Source organism: Nycticebus coucang, chromosome 8, assembly GCF_027406575.1.
Source record: "Nycticebus coucang isolate mNycCou1 chromosome 8, mNycCou1.pri, whole genome shotgun sequence".
NCBI classification, from domain to species: domain Eukaryota; kingdom Metazoa; phylum Chordata; class Mammalia; order Primates; family Lorisidae; genus Nycticebus; species Nycticebus coucang.
The window spans coordinates 108,961,064-108,979,730 of record NC_069787.1 but is presented as its reverse complement, the minus strand read 5'-3'; the positions used below and the strand labels follow the sequence as shown (position 1 = coordinate 108,979,730).

Here is an 18,667-nt window from a genome sequence, read left to right as displayed (position 1 = left end):
TTGCTTCTTTGTGTGGTTCTGCCTTTTCCATTTTCTTTCTTTTTTTTTTGTGGCTTTTGGCCAGGGCTGGGTTTGAACCCGCCACCTCCGGCATATGGGACTGGCACCCTACTCCTTGAGCCACAGGCGCCACCCACCTTTTCCATTTTCATTACCAGCTTTGCTCGGTCGCCTTTCTTCCTCATAGCTTCTGCTTAAGTGTTATTATTTTTCTTATCCTTTCTGCTTCTTCACAACTTAGAAATGGCACATACAGCCTTCCTCTACGTTATCATCCTTTGAGCTTCAGTTCCCCCGTTGATGGAGTCTTTTCCTTAGTGTTTCCTAGTTTCATTTTCCAAGTGGAAGGATCTCTTTATTTATCTTTTTAAGTTTTGTTCAGACTTTGAGCCAATAGTGTTCACTCCCGTACAGTCCCGGTGGTCGCAGAGGGTCTAGGGCCTGATACATGGCAGCTTTAGACAGCAGCTGTTTCCTTAGAAGGGGATGAGACCAATCGCACCTGCTCCTGTACTGACAGTGGAGGTCAGTGTTTACCTCCATTACCATCTCTAGTGTTATGAGTGAGGCATGTGGGTCGTGGAAAGGGTAAGGGAGCTATACGATGCTGATGTGGACCTAAAAATATACAGGGGAGAGGAAATGTCTGCTAACACTAGGATCAGAATGACCCAGAGTGGTCACAGGGAGTTAGGACAGGGTCTTCGGTCCCTGTGATGTGAAATCATGATAATCCTTTGCCAAACAGCCATAACTGAAGCCATTGACCCAGCATAGAGCCAAGTTAGTTATAGCAACCACAAAATGAGTGCAGGGAACATCTTGGAAGAGATTAAGAGGAGTTTATTCACAATAGAAGAGTTCAGAAAGCACAGTGAAAGGGTTATGAAGAAAGTCAGTAGAGGTGTGACGTGTTTAGATAAGGAATAATAATAAAATAATAACAGTAGTGGCAGCTACCCTGCCTTACTCTATCAGGCACTGTCTTAAGTTCTTTATGTGCATTATTTCATGTAATCCTCAGTAACTCAACAAGGTGCAAGATAAATTTATAATATCTGAAGATAAATTTAGATAAATCTCTTTCTTTTTTATTTTTTAAGGCAAAAATGGAACCTAGTTTATTGGGGAAGAAAAAGATAGGCTTACAGAGTCAGAAAGCTTACAAATTATATTTATATTGTATATATTGTATAATATACAATAATTATATTTATATTGTATATTGTATAATATACAATAATTATATTTATATTGTATATTGTATAATATACAATCATTATATTTATATTGTATATTGTATAATATACAATCATTATAATTTGTAAATTATACAAATTTATACATTTGCCATAGATAGCAAATGGGTCTCTATTGTCAGTACAACTAGACAAAGAGGCTAGTACACTTAAATCTCTTGCTAAATCTCAGGTAGTGAGTTGCAGAGTTGGTTTTGGAAGCCAGACATTCTGACTCCATTCTGCCTCTTGGGTACAGCATAAAATATTATAGTAGTGGGAATACACAATAGGAGACAGAGGAGCTTGCATTCAGAGTCTAGGTCGACAAGGACAAGAGGACAAGGCCATTAACTGTCCTGCACATTCTCATCCGATTTGGCTGAGATCCCCGTGGTGACAGGAGCCCCGGGGGAGGTGAATCTATGCCTTAGTAGGACATTACTGGTTTGTTCCGGGTGCCAGACAGAAATTTTATGAGTTCTGCTATTCCTACTTGGTTGATGCTTCTGGGGAGGCCCACTATATACAGTTGAAAATTTGCATATAACTTTTATTTGGGAGACAAAGTTTCACTGTTGCCCAGCTAGAGTGCTGTGGCATCATCACAGTTCACTGCAATCTTAAACCCCTGGACTCAAGCGATCTTCCTGCCACAGGCTCCTGAGTAACTGGGACTACAGGCCTGCAACACCAACCCTGGATAATTTTTTCTATTTTTAGTAGAGATGGGGTCTCACTCTTGCTAGTCTTGAACTCATGAGCTCAAGCAATCCTCCTGCGTGGGCCTCCCAGAATGCTAGGATTACAGGTGTGAGCCACCACACCTGATCAGCATATAACTTTTGACTTACTCCAAACTTAACTGCTAATAGCCTTTTGTTGACTAGAAGCATAACCGATAGCATAAGCAGTTGATTAATACATATTTTGTATGTATTACACAATGTATTCTTACAATAAAGTAAGATAGAGAAAAGGAAATGTTATTAAGAAAATCAAAGGGAAGAGAAAGTGTATTTCTACTTTTTAAGTAGATGTGAATCACTGTAGAAGTCTTTTTTTTTTTTAATTAAATCATAGCTGTGTACATTAATACGATCATGGGGCAGCATACACTGGTTTTATAGGTCATTTGACATATTTTCATCACACTGGTTAACATAGCCTTCCTGGAATTTTCTTAGTTATTGTGTTAAGACATTTATATTCTACATTTACTAAGTTTCACATATACCCTTGTAAGATGCACTGCAGGTGTAATCCCACCAATCACCCTCCCTCTGCCCATCCTCCCCCCTCTCTCCCTCTTCCCCATATTCTTAGGTTATAACTGGGTTATAGCTTTCATATGAAAGCCATAAATTAGTTTCATAGTAGGGCTGAGTACATTGGATACTTTTTCTTCCATTCTTGAGATACTTTACTAAGAAGAATATGTTCCAGCTTCATCCATGTAGACATGAAAGAGGTAAACTCTCCATCTTTCTTTAAGGCTGCATAGTATTCCATGGTGTACATATACCACAATTTATTAATCCATTCGTGGATCGATAGGCACTTGGGCTTTTTCCATGACTTAGCAATTATGAATTGGACTGCAATGAACATCCTGGTACAAATATCTTTGTTATAATGTGATTTTTGGTCTTCTGGGCATATACCTAGTAGAGGAATTACAGGATTAAATGGCAGATCTATTTTTAGATCTCTAAGTGTTCTCCAAACATCTTTCCAAAAGGAATATATTAATTTGCATTCCCACCAGCAGTGTAGAAGTGTTCCCTTTTCTCCACATCCATGCCAACATCTCTGGTCTTCGGATTTTGTAATATGGGCTAATCTTACTGGAGTTAGATGATATCTCAAAGTAGTTTTGATTTGCATTTCTCTGATGATTAAGGATGATGAGCATTTTTTCATGTCCGTAGGCCGTGCGCCTGTCTTCTTCAGAGAAGTTTCTCTTCAAGTCCCTTGCCCAGCCTGCGATGGGAGCGCTTCTCTTCTTGCTTATATGTTTGAGTTTTCTGTGGATCCTGGTTATTAAACCTTTGTTGGAGACATAACCTGCAAATATCTTCTCCCATTCTGAGGGCTGTCTGCCTGCTTTACTTACTGTGTTCTTGGCTGTGCAGAAGCTTTTTAGTTTGATCAGGTCCTAGTAGTATATTTTTGAAGCTGCTTCAATTGTCCTGGGGGTCCTCCTCATAAAATAACTCGCCCAGACTGATTTCTTCAAGAGTTTTCCCTGCACTTTCTTCTAGTATTTTTATAGTTTCATGTCTTAAGTTTAAATCTTTAATCCAGTGAGAATCTTATCTTAGTTAATGGTGAAAGGTGTGGGTCCAGTTTCAGTCTTCTACAGGTTGCCAGCCAGTTCACCCAGCACCATTTGTTAAATAGGAAATCTTTTCCCCACTGAATGTTTTTAATTGGCCTGTCAAAGATCAAATAATGGTAAGTAGCTGGGTTCATCTCTTGGTTCTCTATTCTGTTCCAGACATCTACTTCTCTGTTTTTGTGCCAGTACCATGCTGTTTTGATCACTATCGATTTATAGTATAGTCTGAGGTCCGGTAGCGTGATTCCTCCTGCTTTGTTTTTATTTCTGAGTAATGTCTTGGCTATTCAAGGTTTTTTCTGATTCCATATAAAACTAAGTGTTATTTTTTCAAGGTCTTTGAAGTATGACAGTGGAGCTTTAATAGGGATTGCATTAAAATTGTATATTGCTTTGGGTAATATGGACATTTTAACAATGTTGATTCTTCCCAGCCATGAGCATGGTATATTTTTCCATTTGTTAACATTTTCAGCTATTTCTTTTCTTAGAGTTTCATAGTTCTCTTTGTAGAGATCTTTCACGTCCTTTGTTAGGTATACTCCCAAATATTTCATCTTCTTTGGCACTACTATGAATGGAATAGAGTCCTTTACTGTTTTTTTCAGCTTGACTATTGTTGATATATATAAAGGCTACCAATTTATGAATGTTGATTTTGTAACCTGAGACGCTGCTGTATTCCTTGATCACTTCTAAGAGTTTTGTAGTAGAATCTCTGGTGTTTTCCAGATATACAATCATATCATCTGTGAAGAGCGAAAGTTGGATCTTTTCTGACCCCATATGGATACCCTTGATCGCCTTTTCTTCCCTAATTGTGATGGCTAAATCTTCCATTACAATGTTAAAGAGCAGTGGAGACAATGGGCAAACTTGTCTGGTTCCTGATCTGAGTGGAAATGATTTCAATTTAACTCCATTCAATATGATATTGGTTGTGAGTTTGCTGTAGATGGCCTCTATCAGTTTAAGAAATGTCCCTTCTATACCAATTTTCTTAAGTGTTCTGATCATGAAGGGATGCTGGATATTATCAAAAGCTTTTTCTGCATCAATTGAGAGAATGATATGGTCTTTGTTTTTTAATTTGTTTATGTGCTGAATTACATTTGTAGATTTACATATATTGAACCAGCCTTGAGACCCTGGGATAAAACTGACTTGGTCATGATGTATAATTTGTTTGATGTGTTTGTAGAAGTCTTCATCTTCCTTGCCTCCACCTTGAGTAGGCTGAGGAGGGGGAGGAAGAGTTGGCCATGACTGTCTTTTGGATGGCAGATACAAAAGAAAATTTGCCTGTGAGGTTCTCAACCTTCCTAATGCTGTGACCCTTTAATATAATTCCTCATGTTGTGGTGACTCCCAACCATAAAATTATTTTTGTTGCTACTTAATAACTGTAATATTGCTACTGTTATGAATCGTACTGTAAATATCTGATATTAGGTGATCCCTGCAGCAGGGTCATTTGACCCCCAAAGGGATCGCGACCCACAGGTTGAGAACAGCTGTGTAAGTGAACCTCTGTTTTTCGTGGATCATTGTACATATTTCCACCTGAAGATTTTGGCTCTTATTAACACAGCTGTTAGGTTGAATCATTTCTGATATTAGGCAGAAAGATTATTAAGCCAAGGTAGAAGAATGTAGTGTTAATGTCTGACAACATATTAAGTATAATACTGAAAAGCACATTTTTGTCAATAGCGTGTTTTTTAATCTTAAGTCTAAGTATAAAAACTTTGCAGTTGGTGAAAGGGGATTTCTGTGATTATTCTTCATTTTCCACATTTATAAAGTGAGGCATTTAATTTCTTTTTTTTTTTTTAATTTCTTAATAAATACTTCAGATCCTTTTCTTGGTATGAGGTCACACAGAAGCTCTAGCTAAATCAGTTTATTATGACTCAACCTTGTTTAAATGATGTTAAATTTTTTTCCTACTATTTGACATAATCTTTGGGGTATCATTTGTTTTTAAGTTATTTAACTCTAAATAAGCATTATTTTCTTCTAACACAAGTATAGTTTTATCACATAACATTTCCTCAAGTCTATATATATATAATTTAGAACAATAATAATATCTTCTCACTAACTCTTACTTTAGGCTCCCTTAAATGATCCCTGTGCGTGCGCCTCTTTCATGGGTTTGAAGCCTTCCACCAGTAAATACCATCTCGTACGTGCAATATTGGAGTCAATAGCTTTCAGGTATGAAAACCTGCCATAAACTTTCCTCCTTCATACAGTCTTGCCATTTTCTGTATTAATTTGCTGCTAAATTGAACATTTTAAAATTTTAATTAGATTCCTTAATATATACTTTTTGTTTTAACATATACTATATTTGATAACATTTGTTCTCCTGTCAGTCTTCTTAATATCTCTTATTTTTCCCCATATTTAGTAGTATCAATACCACTTAGCTTTGGTATCTGAAAATTGAATAATCTTTAAAAATATTCAACCTCTTGGCTCAGTGCCCGTTGCTCAGTGGTTACGGCACCAGCCACATACACCGAAGCTGGTGGGTTTGAGCCTGGCCCAGGTCCACTAAATAACAATGACAACTACAACAGAAAATAGCTGGGTGTTGTGGTGGGCACCTATAGTCCCAGCTACTTGGGAAGCTGAGGCAAAAGAATCGCTTAAGCCCAAGAGTTTGAGGTTGCTGTGAGCTATGACGCCACATTATTCTACCGAGGGTGACAAAGTGAGACTCTGTCTCAAAAAAAAATAAAAAATTCAACTTCTTAAGCATGCAAGATTCTTCAAACTTGGATTTTCATAGGATTAATGTCTTTATTCTTGAAAAATTCAAACAAATGATGCTTCTGTTATACTCAAAAGATTAAATGATTAGAATTATTCTTTATACATTTTTTCATATGGTCTTTTTGTTATGAGACAATGGTAGACTATTAAAATTGAGAACTTTGGGAGGCTGAGGCAGGAGGATTACTTGAGCCCAGGATTTTGAGGTTGCTGACCTAAGCCGACACCGTGGCACTCTAGCATGGGACAACACAGTGAGACTTTGTCTCAAAAGAAAAAAAAGTTAAAACCTGAGGCAAGAGAATCACTTAAGCCCAAGAGTTTGAGGTTGCTGTTAGTTGTGAGACCATGACACTCTACTGAGGGTGACGTAGTGAGATTCTGTTTCAAAAAAAAAAAGAGGGTAGCGCCTGTGGCTCAGTGGGTAGGGCATTGGCCCCATACACCAAGGGTGGCAGGTTCAAACCCAGCCCTGGCCAAATTGCAACAAAAAATAGCTGGATGTTGTGGTGGGCACCTGTTGTTCGATCTACTCAGGAGGCTGAGGCAAGAGAACTACTTAAGCCCAGGAGTTGGAGGTTACTGTGAGCTGTGATACCACAGCACTCTACCGAGGGCAATAAAGTGAGACTCTGTCTCTAAAAAAATAAAAGAAAGAAAGAAAAAGAAGACAGAGTCACCTTGTGGGGGCCTGGGTCCCCAAAAAAAAATAAAAAAGAAAAAGGAAAAAATTAAGAATGTGGCTGTCATGAATATGTAATGCTTGTGATGTTTAAAAATTTCTGTGATGACTAAATGATCATTCGTGTGTTTGTTGAATTGTATTAAATGTTATTTATGGTATGTCATCTTAACAGTTGTCTATTAAATAGATGCTTGGTTTAAATTTTTCTTTATATAATGGTAATAGGTTAATTTAGTTAAATAAAAATTATACTCACACCTCCTGAGCAAGGGGCATAACTACAATGGGGACCTTCCATAACAAACATTGTAACCTAATTGTTTATACCTTCATATTAATCTGAAATTAAAAAAAAATTATACTGTCTTGCATGAAGGTAAAACACCTGAGGACCTGAGCTTCTTATTTGGGCATCTGTTAGATGACTTTCATTTAGCACAATATTTTTCTTTAATATTGTCTTTGCATATTTTATAAATGTAAATAAAAGAGAATTATTAGGATATAAATTTATTCTAAATAGTTATTTTTTTTTTTTGCTAGAAACAAACAATTATACGAGATGATGCAGAAAGAGATCCATGTTCCCATAACAAAAATCCGGTATGTAAACTTTGTTTCTAACAGATTTCATTAGAAGTTAGAAGTAAGTGGTAGCTGCTATTAGTATAGGCATCATGTAATTATTCAGGATTTCAAAAAGAACTTATGCCTAGCTGCTTTGCAACAGAATTCTTGGTCATAAGAGTTTGAAAAGGAAGGGAAAGCTAACTGCAGATTGATGAAATTTGGAAACATCTTGGCACCCATATGTATGTTATATAAGTCTTTAAAATGCCCTTTTGGTGTAGCTATTCTTTGGCAATAAAGCATCAAATTTCTTGACTGTTTTTCCTGTAATGTCCAAATGAACTTTTTTTCTTTTTTTAATGGCACTGTATTTATTGATTTTTTTTTTTTTGAAACAGAGTCTCACTGTGACACCCTGGAGGTAGTGCATGGCATCATCATCGCGCACAGCAACCTTAAACTCTTGGGCTGAAGTGATCCTTTTACCTCAGCCTCCTGAGTAGCCGGGACTACCGGCATGCACCACCATGCCCAGATGGTTTTTCTATTTTTAGTATTACATACTCTTGCTCAGGCTGGTCTTCAACTCCTGAGCTCAAGCAGTCCACCTACTCTGCCCTCCCAGAGTGCTAGGATTACAGGCATGAGCCATGTGCCCACCTCAAATGAATTTTTATGTTAGCTTAAATTTATTATACTTGGCCTATTTTGAACTAGTCCCAAGACAAATGGGGCAGGTGGGAAAATTGATGGCAGGAATAAGGAAAAATGTTTATTACTCAGTAAGGCTGTCTGTCATCAGATCGATGCTAAGTGATCTCATTTTTTTTTTTTTTTTGAGACAGAGTCTCATTATATTGCCCTTGGTAGAGGGCCATGACATCACTGCTTACAGCAACCTCAAATTCTTGGGCTTAAGTGATCCTCTTGCTTCACCTTCCCAAGCAGCTGGGGCTACAGGTACCTGTTACAATGCCTGGCTTTTTTTTTTTTTTAAAGCAGAGTCTCACTTTGTCACCCTTGGTAGAGTACTATGGGGTCACAGCTCACAACAACCTCCAGCTCTTGGGCTTAGGTGATTCTCTTGCCTCAGCCTCCCGAGTAGCTGGGACAACAGGCGCCAGCCACAACGCCTGGCTATTTTTTGTTACAGTTTGGCCAGGGCTGGGTTCAAACCCACCGCCCTTGGTATATGGGGCTGGCACCCTACTCACTGAGCCACAGGAGCCCCGTGCCCTGCTAATTTTTTGTTGTATTTGTCTTTGTTGTTTAGCAGCCCCAGGCCGGGTTTGAACCTCCCAGCCCGGTGTATGTGGCTGGCGCCTCAACCACTGAGCTATGGGTGCCGGGCCAAGATATCTAATTTTAGAATTTAAAAGTTAAATTTATCAAATAAAATCAAGTATTTAAGAGAAAAATATGTGGCCTACTTTTTTAGAATTAATGATGCTTTTGTTGTAGTAATTCATCTCCCATGTGTCTCTCCCCACAGGGCAGATGGAGGAGTCTGTAGGAATGGTTTTGTCATGCAGATGACTTCAGACTTGATCAATGAGAACATAGACAGACCCGTCCACATCGACATGTCATGCCTGGGTGCAGCTTCTTTAGCTGGTCTTGCTGTTGGTATGTGTCAATTTGATAAATACAAGAGCTTTCTTAGAAACTGTTTCTTATCAGTAGCATTTCTCCTCTCAAATGACAAAATTATAGAACTATCTGGAAAGTCTTGGTGTCCATTAAGTTCCGTACGCATATGCATGTTACTCCGGAGTATCCCGGGACCTTCTTTGTTGGTGGGTCTGGTTGCACCTCTTCTATCTGTACTTCCCTCATCCAGCCAGGAAATGTTTGGGATGGGGACAGTTAACTTTCAGGTGCTTTGGCCTCTAGCAAGGGAGGGTCTCTGGGTAAGCTTTCTAGGTAGATCATTGTAAAGAAGAAAATTATTAAATGGCACGTGTTAAAGGGCAGTAATGTGGACTTGACTTGGGAAGACTATCAAGACAGGGATAGGGACTACTTCAGTGGGATCTTGTAGTGGGGTAGAGATAAAAAGCTCCATTTTAAAAACAGCAAGGAAAAGTGGAAATTTATAGCCCAGGAGCAACACAAGGGTTAGTAGGTAGAAAATTACTGAGAGAAAACACATGCATAAAGAGAAATTCTGGCTAAATTGACCTATAAGGATTCTTGCTTAAGGCAGTCCAGGGTGACCATCACTTGGGGGATGGTGGAAGATGGAACATTGAGCAGATATTGAGGATAGGGGATTCTGGCTACTGACCCAGTAGGATTCTGACTAAAATTAAATTATGCAGAGATGAACATGGAAGTCCAAAAGTTAAGGCTTCATTGAAAAAGAACTCAGAAGAGTTTGGGCAAAGAGGGAGTTCTCCGCACTCCCGCTCAAGCACTCCCCAAGGCAGTTCAACTGAGTGCCAAGTCCAAAAGCACCAAAACAGATCACATGTAAGGTCTTTCCGGTTTGCAGGCTCGCTGTTACTGCACTTATAGCTGTCGGCGGGATCAGACCAATTGAACACCCGCGATTACTTGCCAGTTTTCCACAGTTTTTGTCCTCCTCTTGGGGTCTAGAAGTCTCTCACTGACTCCCTGTATCCTCAAAGGGATGATTATAGGCAGATCCCACCAGCCAGAGATGCCTGGAGTCTTATCTCCCCAGACTCAACGGTGCCCAGATGCAAAGAAGCTGTTACTCAGCCGCCATCTTGTTCTCCACTCAAATCTGAGAATAATTTTTTTTCTTCCATAGGGTTTTGGACTGACAAGGAGGAACTAAAGAAATTGAGGCAAAGTGAAATAGTTTTCAAACCACAGAAGAAATGTCAAGAATATGAAATGAGTATGGAAAATTGGGTCAAAGCCGTGAAACGCTCCATGAATTGGTACAAGAAGACATAACACTAAATGAAAAGCTCGAGACCATGGATGACTGGTTTATATGACATGCAGATGAGACACAGCTCAGGGATAACCAATGTGACAGTGGCAGAGATTTAAAATGAGCTTCACAACCTGGGAGAAAAAGCATTACTAAAAACACACAAATAAAAAATGATTATTTTTTTCCAAATCTTGATGAGATTATAAGACAGCAATACCTCAAAACTTTATTTCTTCTGTTTTGTAGCAAATTCCAAAAGGACATTAGCCATTTCCAACTGTATTTTTAGAAAGTCATGGGTCCTCTTCCTTTTTATACTGGGTCAGTGGAACACAGGAGCACAGTCATTTATCTTCAGAACTGATAGTTCTGGGTCAAGCACCATTTGTATTTTGTTCCAAAATTATGTGGAAAGTATTTCTTTAATTCCGTAAAATTAAGTGGGCTATTTGAAGTCTTAAAAAGAAAGAAATGCTGAGAAAATGTGGAATATTGAAATAATTAATATTTTACAGTTAAAGCCATACTTTTTCAATCTTATATCCAAATATGAGCTTATACATCCCTCTCAGATAAGCTTATTTGTTGGTTAGTGCTTTCCTTTATTGACCTTAAAGCCACTGCCTTAATTTTTCCTTGTTCAACCCAAATCTGAGCACTCTTCATACGTTGAAAATCACTGAAAAACTAATTTCAGTTAATGAACTGATTTTTAAGGAACAGAAAAATACCATTTATTTTCCTTTTCAAATAACATTTCTTTCAAAAAATTCTGGCTAAAGCATAACACTCTATTTTTTTTTTTACAAAATACAGGTTATTAGTGTAAATCTTATCTTTTTTGTTATCTTTCTCATTTGTTGAAAAGCTTACTTAAATGTCTTTTGTTTTTATTAAGTGCCTAATTGATAGTGCTTACTTTGAAGAAAATGCCCTGATTTAATGGTGACTTTGCCTTTATTAGAGTATTTAACTTGTCCATGTATCTTTTTTTTTTTTTTTTTTTGAGACAGGGCTATAGTAGCATCATCATAGCTCAGTGCAACCTCAAATTCTTGGGCTTAAGCAATCTTCCTGCCTTAGCCTCTCGAGTAGCTGGGAGTACAGGTGCATACACCACCATGTCCAGCTAATTTTTCTTTTTTTTTTGAAGAGACAGGGGGCTCACTCTTGCTCACTTGAGTACCAAACCCCTGGCTTCATGTGATCCTCCTGCCTCAGTCTCCAGAATGCTAGGATTACAAGCATGAGCCACTGCACTCGGCGCTTGTATTTTTTTGATGCTTGTCTAGGCTTCGCATCTCTCCGCATCTATCCATCCATGCAATGGATAGCTGGTAGAGGGCATGAGAGTATGACCGGCCTAAGGCCACTGAGCCAGAGATTCACAGAGAAGAGTAGGGGCAGTTCCACATGGTCAGACTTTCCTCCTAGAAACAATCTGTGGAGGAGTAAGAGCGGGGGAGCAGCTGTAGGGTGGGCATGGAACTGTCCTAAGGCAGCTGACCTGTTTTCAGGTTATTTGCCCTTCCCTACTTTGGGGGTAATTTCCATTTGGATTTTGCAGCAATAATGAATTTATTTCCCTCTTGGTGAGGATTTATCACATAAAGTCTTTCTGTTATAAAACTAACTTCACATAATAATGTAACTAGAGGAGAGACTAGTACAGAGCATTTTATGGTTGCTACAGAGCACATGTGTTCATGAGATAGGACCTAAATTGCACTTTCTACAGATTCAGTGAACTTCAAGTGTCTTCTTAAATTATTAAAAAAGTATTTTGAAATATTTTTATTAAATAGAAGTCTTCTATTTACTGTAGTAAGTCATGTCGCATATAGATAATACTCTTTTCATCCTTTCTCTTTTTTACATGCTTTTTACAAAACTTAGTAGCCAATTATAGGCTTTCTAATCAAAATCATATGAAAATTGCTTTGTTGGGCGGCACCTGTGGCTCAGTGGGTAAGGCACCGGCCCCATATACTGAGGGTGGCTGGTTTGAACCTGGCCCTGGCCAGACTGCAACAAAAAAATAGCCGGGCGCTGTGGCAGCCACCTGTAGTCCCAGCTGCTCGGGAGGCTGAGGCAAGAGAATCGCCTAAAGCCCAGGAGTTGAAGGTTGCTGTGAGCTGTGATACCCCAGCACTCTACCGAGGGTGATAAAGTGAGACTCTGCCTCTAAAAAAAAGAAAAAGAAAGAAAATTGGTCTGTTGTTTTTCTATTATAGATTCTGCTTCTCAGTGGGCCTGATTTCATACGAAATATTTCTGTCTTTTTGTGTTAGGATATACTGAATTGTGATAATTACTAATGCCTAAAAATTTGTTCATTTCTTTTCCACATTCTTCTTTCCCAACATATAATCACAAAATAAAGGGTAAAAATACCTTTTAGATAATGAGGAAAGATAACTTTGAATATCTCTCATTGAAATTGAGCATCTCTTCCTGAAAATGGGCTGTTTTTTCCTTCTGTAAATCTAAAAATTAATCTTTTAGTTTTAATATTCCTGGACATTTTTTAATAACACAGTTTAGCAAGTATTTTTTTTAGATTTAACGAAAATGAAAAGCATGACCACATTTGTTTTTGTGGTTCTAGAAACAGTTGATAATCAAAATCAGTTGAGCAAAAAAATGTCCTTTCTATCTTTCAATTTTATTTTTCACTTGTATGCTAATATTTGAAGTTTGAAAAAATTTGTGCTACTTTTTTCAGCATGTTTTCTTGTCCGCTTATGGATCTGTCAGATATTTTTAGGATGTCTCCAGCTGTTTCATCAAGGAAAATATTTCTGTACATTCCATCTTAAAGTGTTACTAATTGTTTCATACTGTAGACTTCCCCGATTTTTAACTCTTTTATATCCAACCATGACATGGTTTCTTAATCTTAGCAATGGTATTTTAGACTGGATAATTCTTCTTTTTGGGGTTCTATGCTGTGCAGTATAGGAGATGTAGCAATGTCCCTGACCTCTGCCCTCTAGCTATCAGTAGCATCCTCCTAGTTGTTAAGGCCAAAACTGTCCTTAAACATTGCCATCCTGGAAGGCAAAATCACCTGCCACTAACAATCACTGAAAACTCAGTGAATATAGTGTCATATTCCTTTTTTTACTGCCTCCTTTTACCTTAGGAAATTGTTATCAAAAACAGGTAGTAGTATCTTTAAATAAAGTTGTTACTTTGCTGGTAAATGAGAAAAAACAAAACAAAACTCATGTAGTTGTCTTCTGATGTTTTAATCCAGAGCTCTACCTCTGTCATTTCTGTGATCTTAATTACCGTAGTAGACCCATGATTTCAGTATAGGATTAATGCATTCTTCAGATCATCTTTGATTTGATCTGCTGCTTTGCTTCCTTTCATCTCTGAGCAAAAGAGATTATTTCTTTTGGCTGGGCGTTGTGGCAGGCGCTTGTAGTCCCGGCTACTTGGGAGGCTGAGGCAAGAGAATCGCTTAAGGCCAGGAGTTGGAGGTTGCTGTGAGCTGTGATGCCACAGCTCTCTACCCAGGGCGACAGCTTGAGGCTCTGCCTCAAAAAAAAAAAAGAGAGATGATCTCTCTTTTTTATCTGCTTTCTGTGTAAACCTTCACCAGAGTGGAAGCTCCCTAAAAGCAGAAACCATGTCTACTTCCCTAGAACTTAAGGTTTGCTTAGATGTTTGTGGAATACATTTTTAGTTTATGTTTGTAAATACAATGTTGTTTTCATCCTTGATGTTGGTTACCACATTTGTCGATAGAGAGCAGTTTATATTTGTTGCAGGGTCCCATGGGACCCTGTTGAATTAAGAAGTACTTGCATGAGAACTAGAATCCTCATATTGTTTATTGAAAATTCTTCCTATGTTTATGTTTGCAAATGAATTTGTGTAGAGATAGGCATCCGTAAATATACATACTTATATTGGAAGGTATATTGAAGCCTTTTATTTATAGATTTTATATATTTGACTGCAGATGACTAACAGATTGAATCTTAAAAGTGCCAAACCTGGTGCTATTTACGAACTTCATAAATAGCCTCTTCTGCAAGGGACTTATGCTGGGGACCAGTCTTTAAAATATTCCCTCAAATCACAACTTAGTAAGAGAAAAATATAACAAGAAAAATTAAAATAATCCAATCCAGGAGTCTGGTGAAAATTTTGTAATTCTTTGAGTGAAGATGTAGCTGTACCCTGGAATTCTTTGACGTTAAGTGAGTCTAGCGTCATCCCAGAGAAAGCCTAGAAGGCTTGAATCCATCCTAAAGGATTCTGAAACCCTTTGGGAAATGTGGATCGAGTTAAAATCCCCAAATACACCTTGGACATTTATGACCTACCTGGTCCCAGAAGCATCTCACATACCCAAAGCCAGATCATGCAGGTAAAACCAGTCAAGATGGGCAACCTCAGTAAGTTAAATCAGTGATTCAAAATCATGTTTTTTGTTTTTTTGTTTTTTTTTAACAAAAACAAAAGAGCCATGGGCGGCGCCTGTGGCTCAGTCGGTAAGGCGCCGGCCCCATATGCCGAGGGTGGCGGGTTCAAGCCCAGCCCCGGCCAAACTGCAACAAAAAAAACAAACAAAAAAAAAAACAAAAACAAAAGAGCCATATAGATGCACCAGCATCTGTTCTAAGTCACTTCCTATATTGTCACTATATTCCCATGGGACCTTTGTTCTAACGGAACAAGGAATGACCTTGGGAGTGGGAAGGATAGAGACAGATACTGGCAAAATCAAATATTTCTGGAATTCTTTGTCATTCTGTATCTGTAGTCTTTCCTTCCTTTTTGGTAAATTTAGTCTGTTATAAAACGGCTATGTCTAGACATATATCTGTATTTCTTAGGGAAAAAATGATACCCATTAAATGAGCCTTATCTTTCTCAGAAACTGCCAAATTGTTTTCCAGAGTAGCTGTACTATTTTACATTCTCACCAGCAATGTTGAGTGATCCTGTTTATCTACGTGCTCACCAGCATTTGGTGTTATCACTATTTTTTATCTTAGTCGTTCTGGTGGGTGTGTCGTAATATCTTATTTTGGTTGTAATTTGCAATTCCATAGTTAATAAAATGATGTTGAACATTTTATGTGCTTTTTTTGCCATCTGTTTTTTATGGCGTTTTGGGGGTTTTTTGTTTGTTATTTGAGACAGAGTCTCACTCTGTTGCCCTGGATAAAGTGCCATGGTGTCATCATTGCTCATAGCAACCTCAAACTCTTGGGCTCAAGAGATTTTCTTGCCTCAGCCTCCCAAGTAGTTGGGACTACAGATGCCTGCCACAGTACCCAGGTAGTTTTCTTATTTTCAGTAGAGACAGAGTCTTGCTCTTGCTCAGGCTGGTGGTCTTGAACTCCTGAGCTCAAAGGATCTGCCTGTCTCAGCCTCCTGGAGTGCTAGGATTACAGGCATGACCCACTGCACCTGGCCTTCTTTTGCCATCTGTTTATCCTCTTTTTTTTTTTTGACAGAGTTTCACTTTGTCACCCAAGGTAGAGTGCTGTGGCATCATAGCTCACAGCAACCTCAAACCCTTGGGCTCAAGTGATTCTCTTGGCTCAACCTCCCACATACCTGGGACTACAGGTGCTTGCCACAATGCCCGGCTATTTTTAGAGATGAGGTCTTATTCTGGCTCAGGCTGGTCTTGATCCTGTGAGTTCAGGCAATCTATCCACCTTGGCCTCTCAAGTGCTAGGATTACAGGCGTTAGCCACCGCACCTGGCCCTGTTTATCCTCTGTAGTGAAATTTCTGTTCATATCTTTTGTTCTTAACTAATTAGTTGTCAACTAATGAGCCATATCTTTAAATATGCTTTAAAAAGCTTTTTAAAACAATTATTGCAATGACTTAAGAAGTCATTAAGTAGGATTTTTCAAATCCTTCTAAGCAAAATGTCTATAGCATTTTGAACATGATTTTACAATGTACTGAGCACAGAGCACCATGCCTCACAGAAGGTGGTACTAATACTATGTAGTAGCAAAAAAAGATTCCAAGATACCTTTACTTAGAATGTTAAGTAGAGTGTACAGATATATACTTTATACATAGCTATCATAATGCTCTAACCTTTTTTATTTAAAGTAAGTAAATTTGTTTAAAATTTTCAGGATGAATTTTTTGGTGGAAAATTAATTAGAAATTTTCCTGTTTGTGCAATATGGCAAATACAGATTCCAATTCATATGCATCAGCACATTTATAATCTTTTTTCTCAGATGTTCTTTATGAATTCCACTGTTTTATTAAATAGTCATCAAGGACATTATAAAGCATTGTTAAGATCTGTAGATAAAATTAAGGAGGCACACCAAGAGAAATATTTTTCATATGCATGTGAATTTTTTCTTTACCTTTTAATCTACATTAACTTTTAGAGTTGTTTTTTAATTTTACCTGAGCATTCTTATTTAATACTATATCCCTGTTTTCTACACATTAAGAAAGTTGGGCAGTGGGCGGCACCTGTGGCTCAGTGAGTGGGGCGCTGGCCCCATATGCCGAGGGTGGCGGGTTCAAGCCCAGCCCCGGCCAAACTGCAACAAAAAAATGGCCGGGCGTTGTGGCGGGCGCCTGTGGTCCCAGCTGCTCGGGAGACTGAGGCAAGAGAATCAATGAAGCCCAAGAGCTAGAGGTTGCTGTGAGCCGTGTGACGCCACGGCACTCTACCCGAGGGCGGTACAGTGAGACTCTGTCTCTCCAAAAAAAAAACCAAAAAACAAAAAACAAAAAAAAAAGAAAGTTGGGCAGTGCCTGTGGCTCAGTGAGTACGGTGCCAGCCCCATATACCCAGGGTGACGGGTTCAAACCCGGTCCTGGCCTAACTGCAACAAAAATATAGCCGGGCGCTGTGGCAGGTGCCTGTAGTGCTAGTTACTTGGGAGGCTGAGGCAAGAGAATCATCTAAGCCCAAGAGCTGGAGGTTGCTGTGAGCTGTGACAGCAAGGCACTCTACTGAGGGCAACAAAGTGAGACTCTGTTTCTAAAAAAAAAAAAAGGAAAGTCATGAGAAGCCAGGCACTATAGTGCCCACCTCCAGTCCCAGCTACTAAGAAGGCTGAGGTGGGAGGATTGCTTTAGCCCAGGAGTTTGAGGCCAGTCTGGACAATGTAGCAAGACCCCCATCTCAAAAAAAAATCATAGATAAATAGCATAAATTAACTACAATTATGACTTGAGATAAATTTGGGCTTAATGTAGTTACAGAAGAAGGGTTCTATGTAAGCTTGTCTCTCTTTAGATCCTCCTTAAGCTTATTATTCTTGCACAATGGAAATTGCTAGAAAAGAGGGTTAATTTTTTTGTGGTGGGGAAAATATAATTTGCTGTGAAAATATACTGTGGTGTTTTTTTTGTTTTTTTTTTTTTTGGTTTTTGGCCGGGGCTAGGTTTGAACCTGCCACCTCTGGCATATGGGACCGGCGCCCTACTCCTTGAGCCACAGGCGCCGCCCTATACTGTGTTTTTAATATTCAAAAATATTATAAATAACTAGAGGAAAGATAATTTCAAATGCTAATATAATGGAATTAGTTTAGCAACTGTTAAATATCCCTTTGGAAAATTATTATCTAAAATTATTTGGAAAACTGTAAGGAAGTAGTGAATGATATGTATTTGTTGGTGTATTAAATTCATTTTTTATTCAATGTTTCTCTGTTCATTGGTTCAATTTCACACACACTCTTAGTGACATCATATGGTGGGACGTTCAGTTAGATAATCTGGGTTCCATTCCCCGACCATACTGGAGTCTCTTACTATCTCTGAGCACATGGTATTATTTTGTAGTAGGAAACTAGAAGAATGATAAATACTGAGTTATTAGAAGAAAGTAATGCATATTGTTTTGTAGTGTTTTGTTTTTAGATCAAAGTAATATTAGTCTAATGAAGAAGACAAGGAATGGGGGGGTATTGCGGAAATATGTGAAGCTGACTTTGTTTCTCTACTTTATAACAATAATTTTGAAGAATGGATTTTATTTAAAAGAAATTATGGAAAAAATTGTGATGATAATTGAATAATAGTGGGTGTTTTGCTATTTAGACAAAGAAACAGAACCCATTAAGAGGTGAAGATTATAAAATAAATACGTAAATTTGCTAAATTCCCTCTCTCTGTCCC

At 38.4% G+C, this 18,667-nt stretch overlaps 1 protein-coding gene across 2 annotated transcripts in view; it reads left to right on the top strand.

Annotated features, from left to right (window-relative positions):
- The window catches only part of GK5 (glycerol kinase 5), a 77,474-nt gene extending 61,853 nt beyond the window's left edge, over positions 1-15,621 (top strand). For both annotated transcript variants that reach the window (XM_053600754.1, XM_053600755.1), the window contains 4 exons: positions 5,696-5,799; positions 7,592-7,651; positions 9,111-9,244; positions 10,395-15,621. In XM_053600754.1, the coding sequence (XP_053456729.1) occupies positions 5,696-5,799; positions 7,592-7,651; positions 9,111-9,244; positions 10,395-10,543 (447 nt within the window). In that variant the 3' untranslated portion in view covers positions 10,544-15,621. The remainder of the gene's footprint in view (positions 1-5,695; positions 5,800-7,591; positions 7,652-9,110; positions 9,245-10,394) is intronic.
- The last annotated feature ends 3,046 nt before the right edge of the window (positions 15,622-18,667 follow it).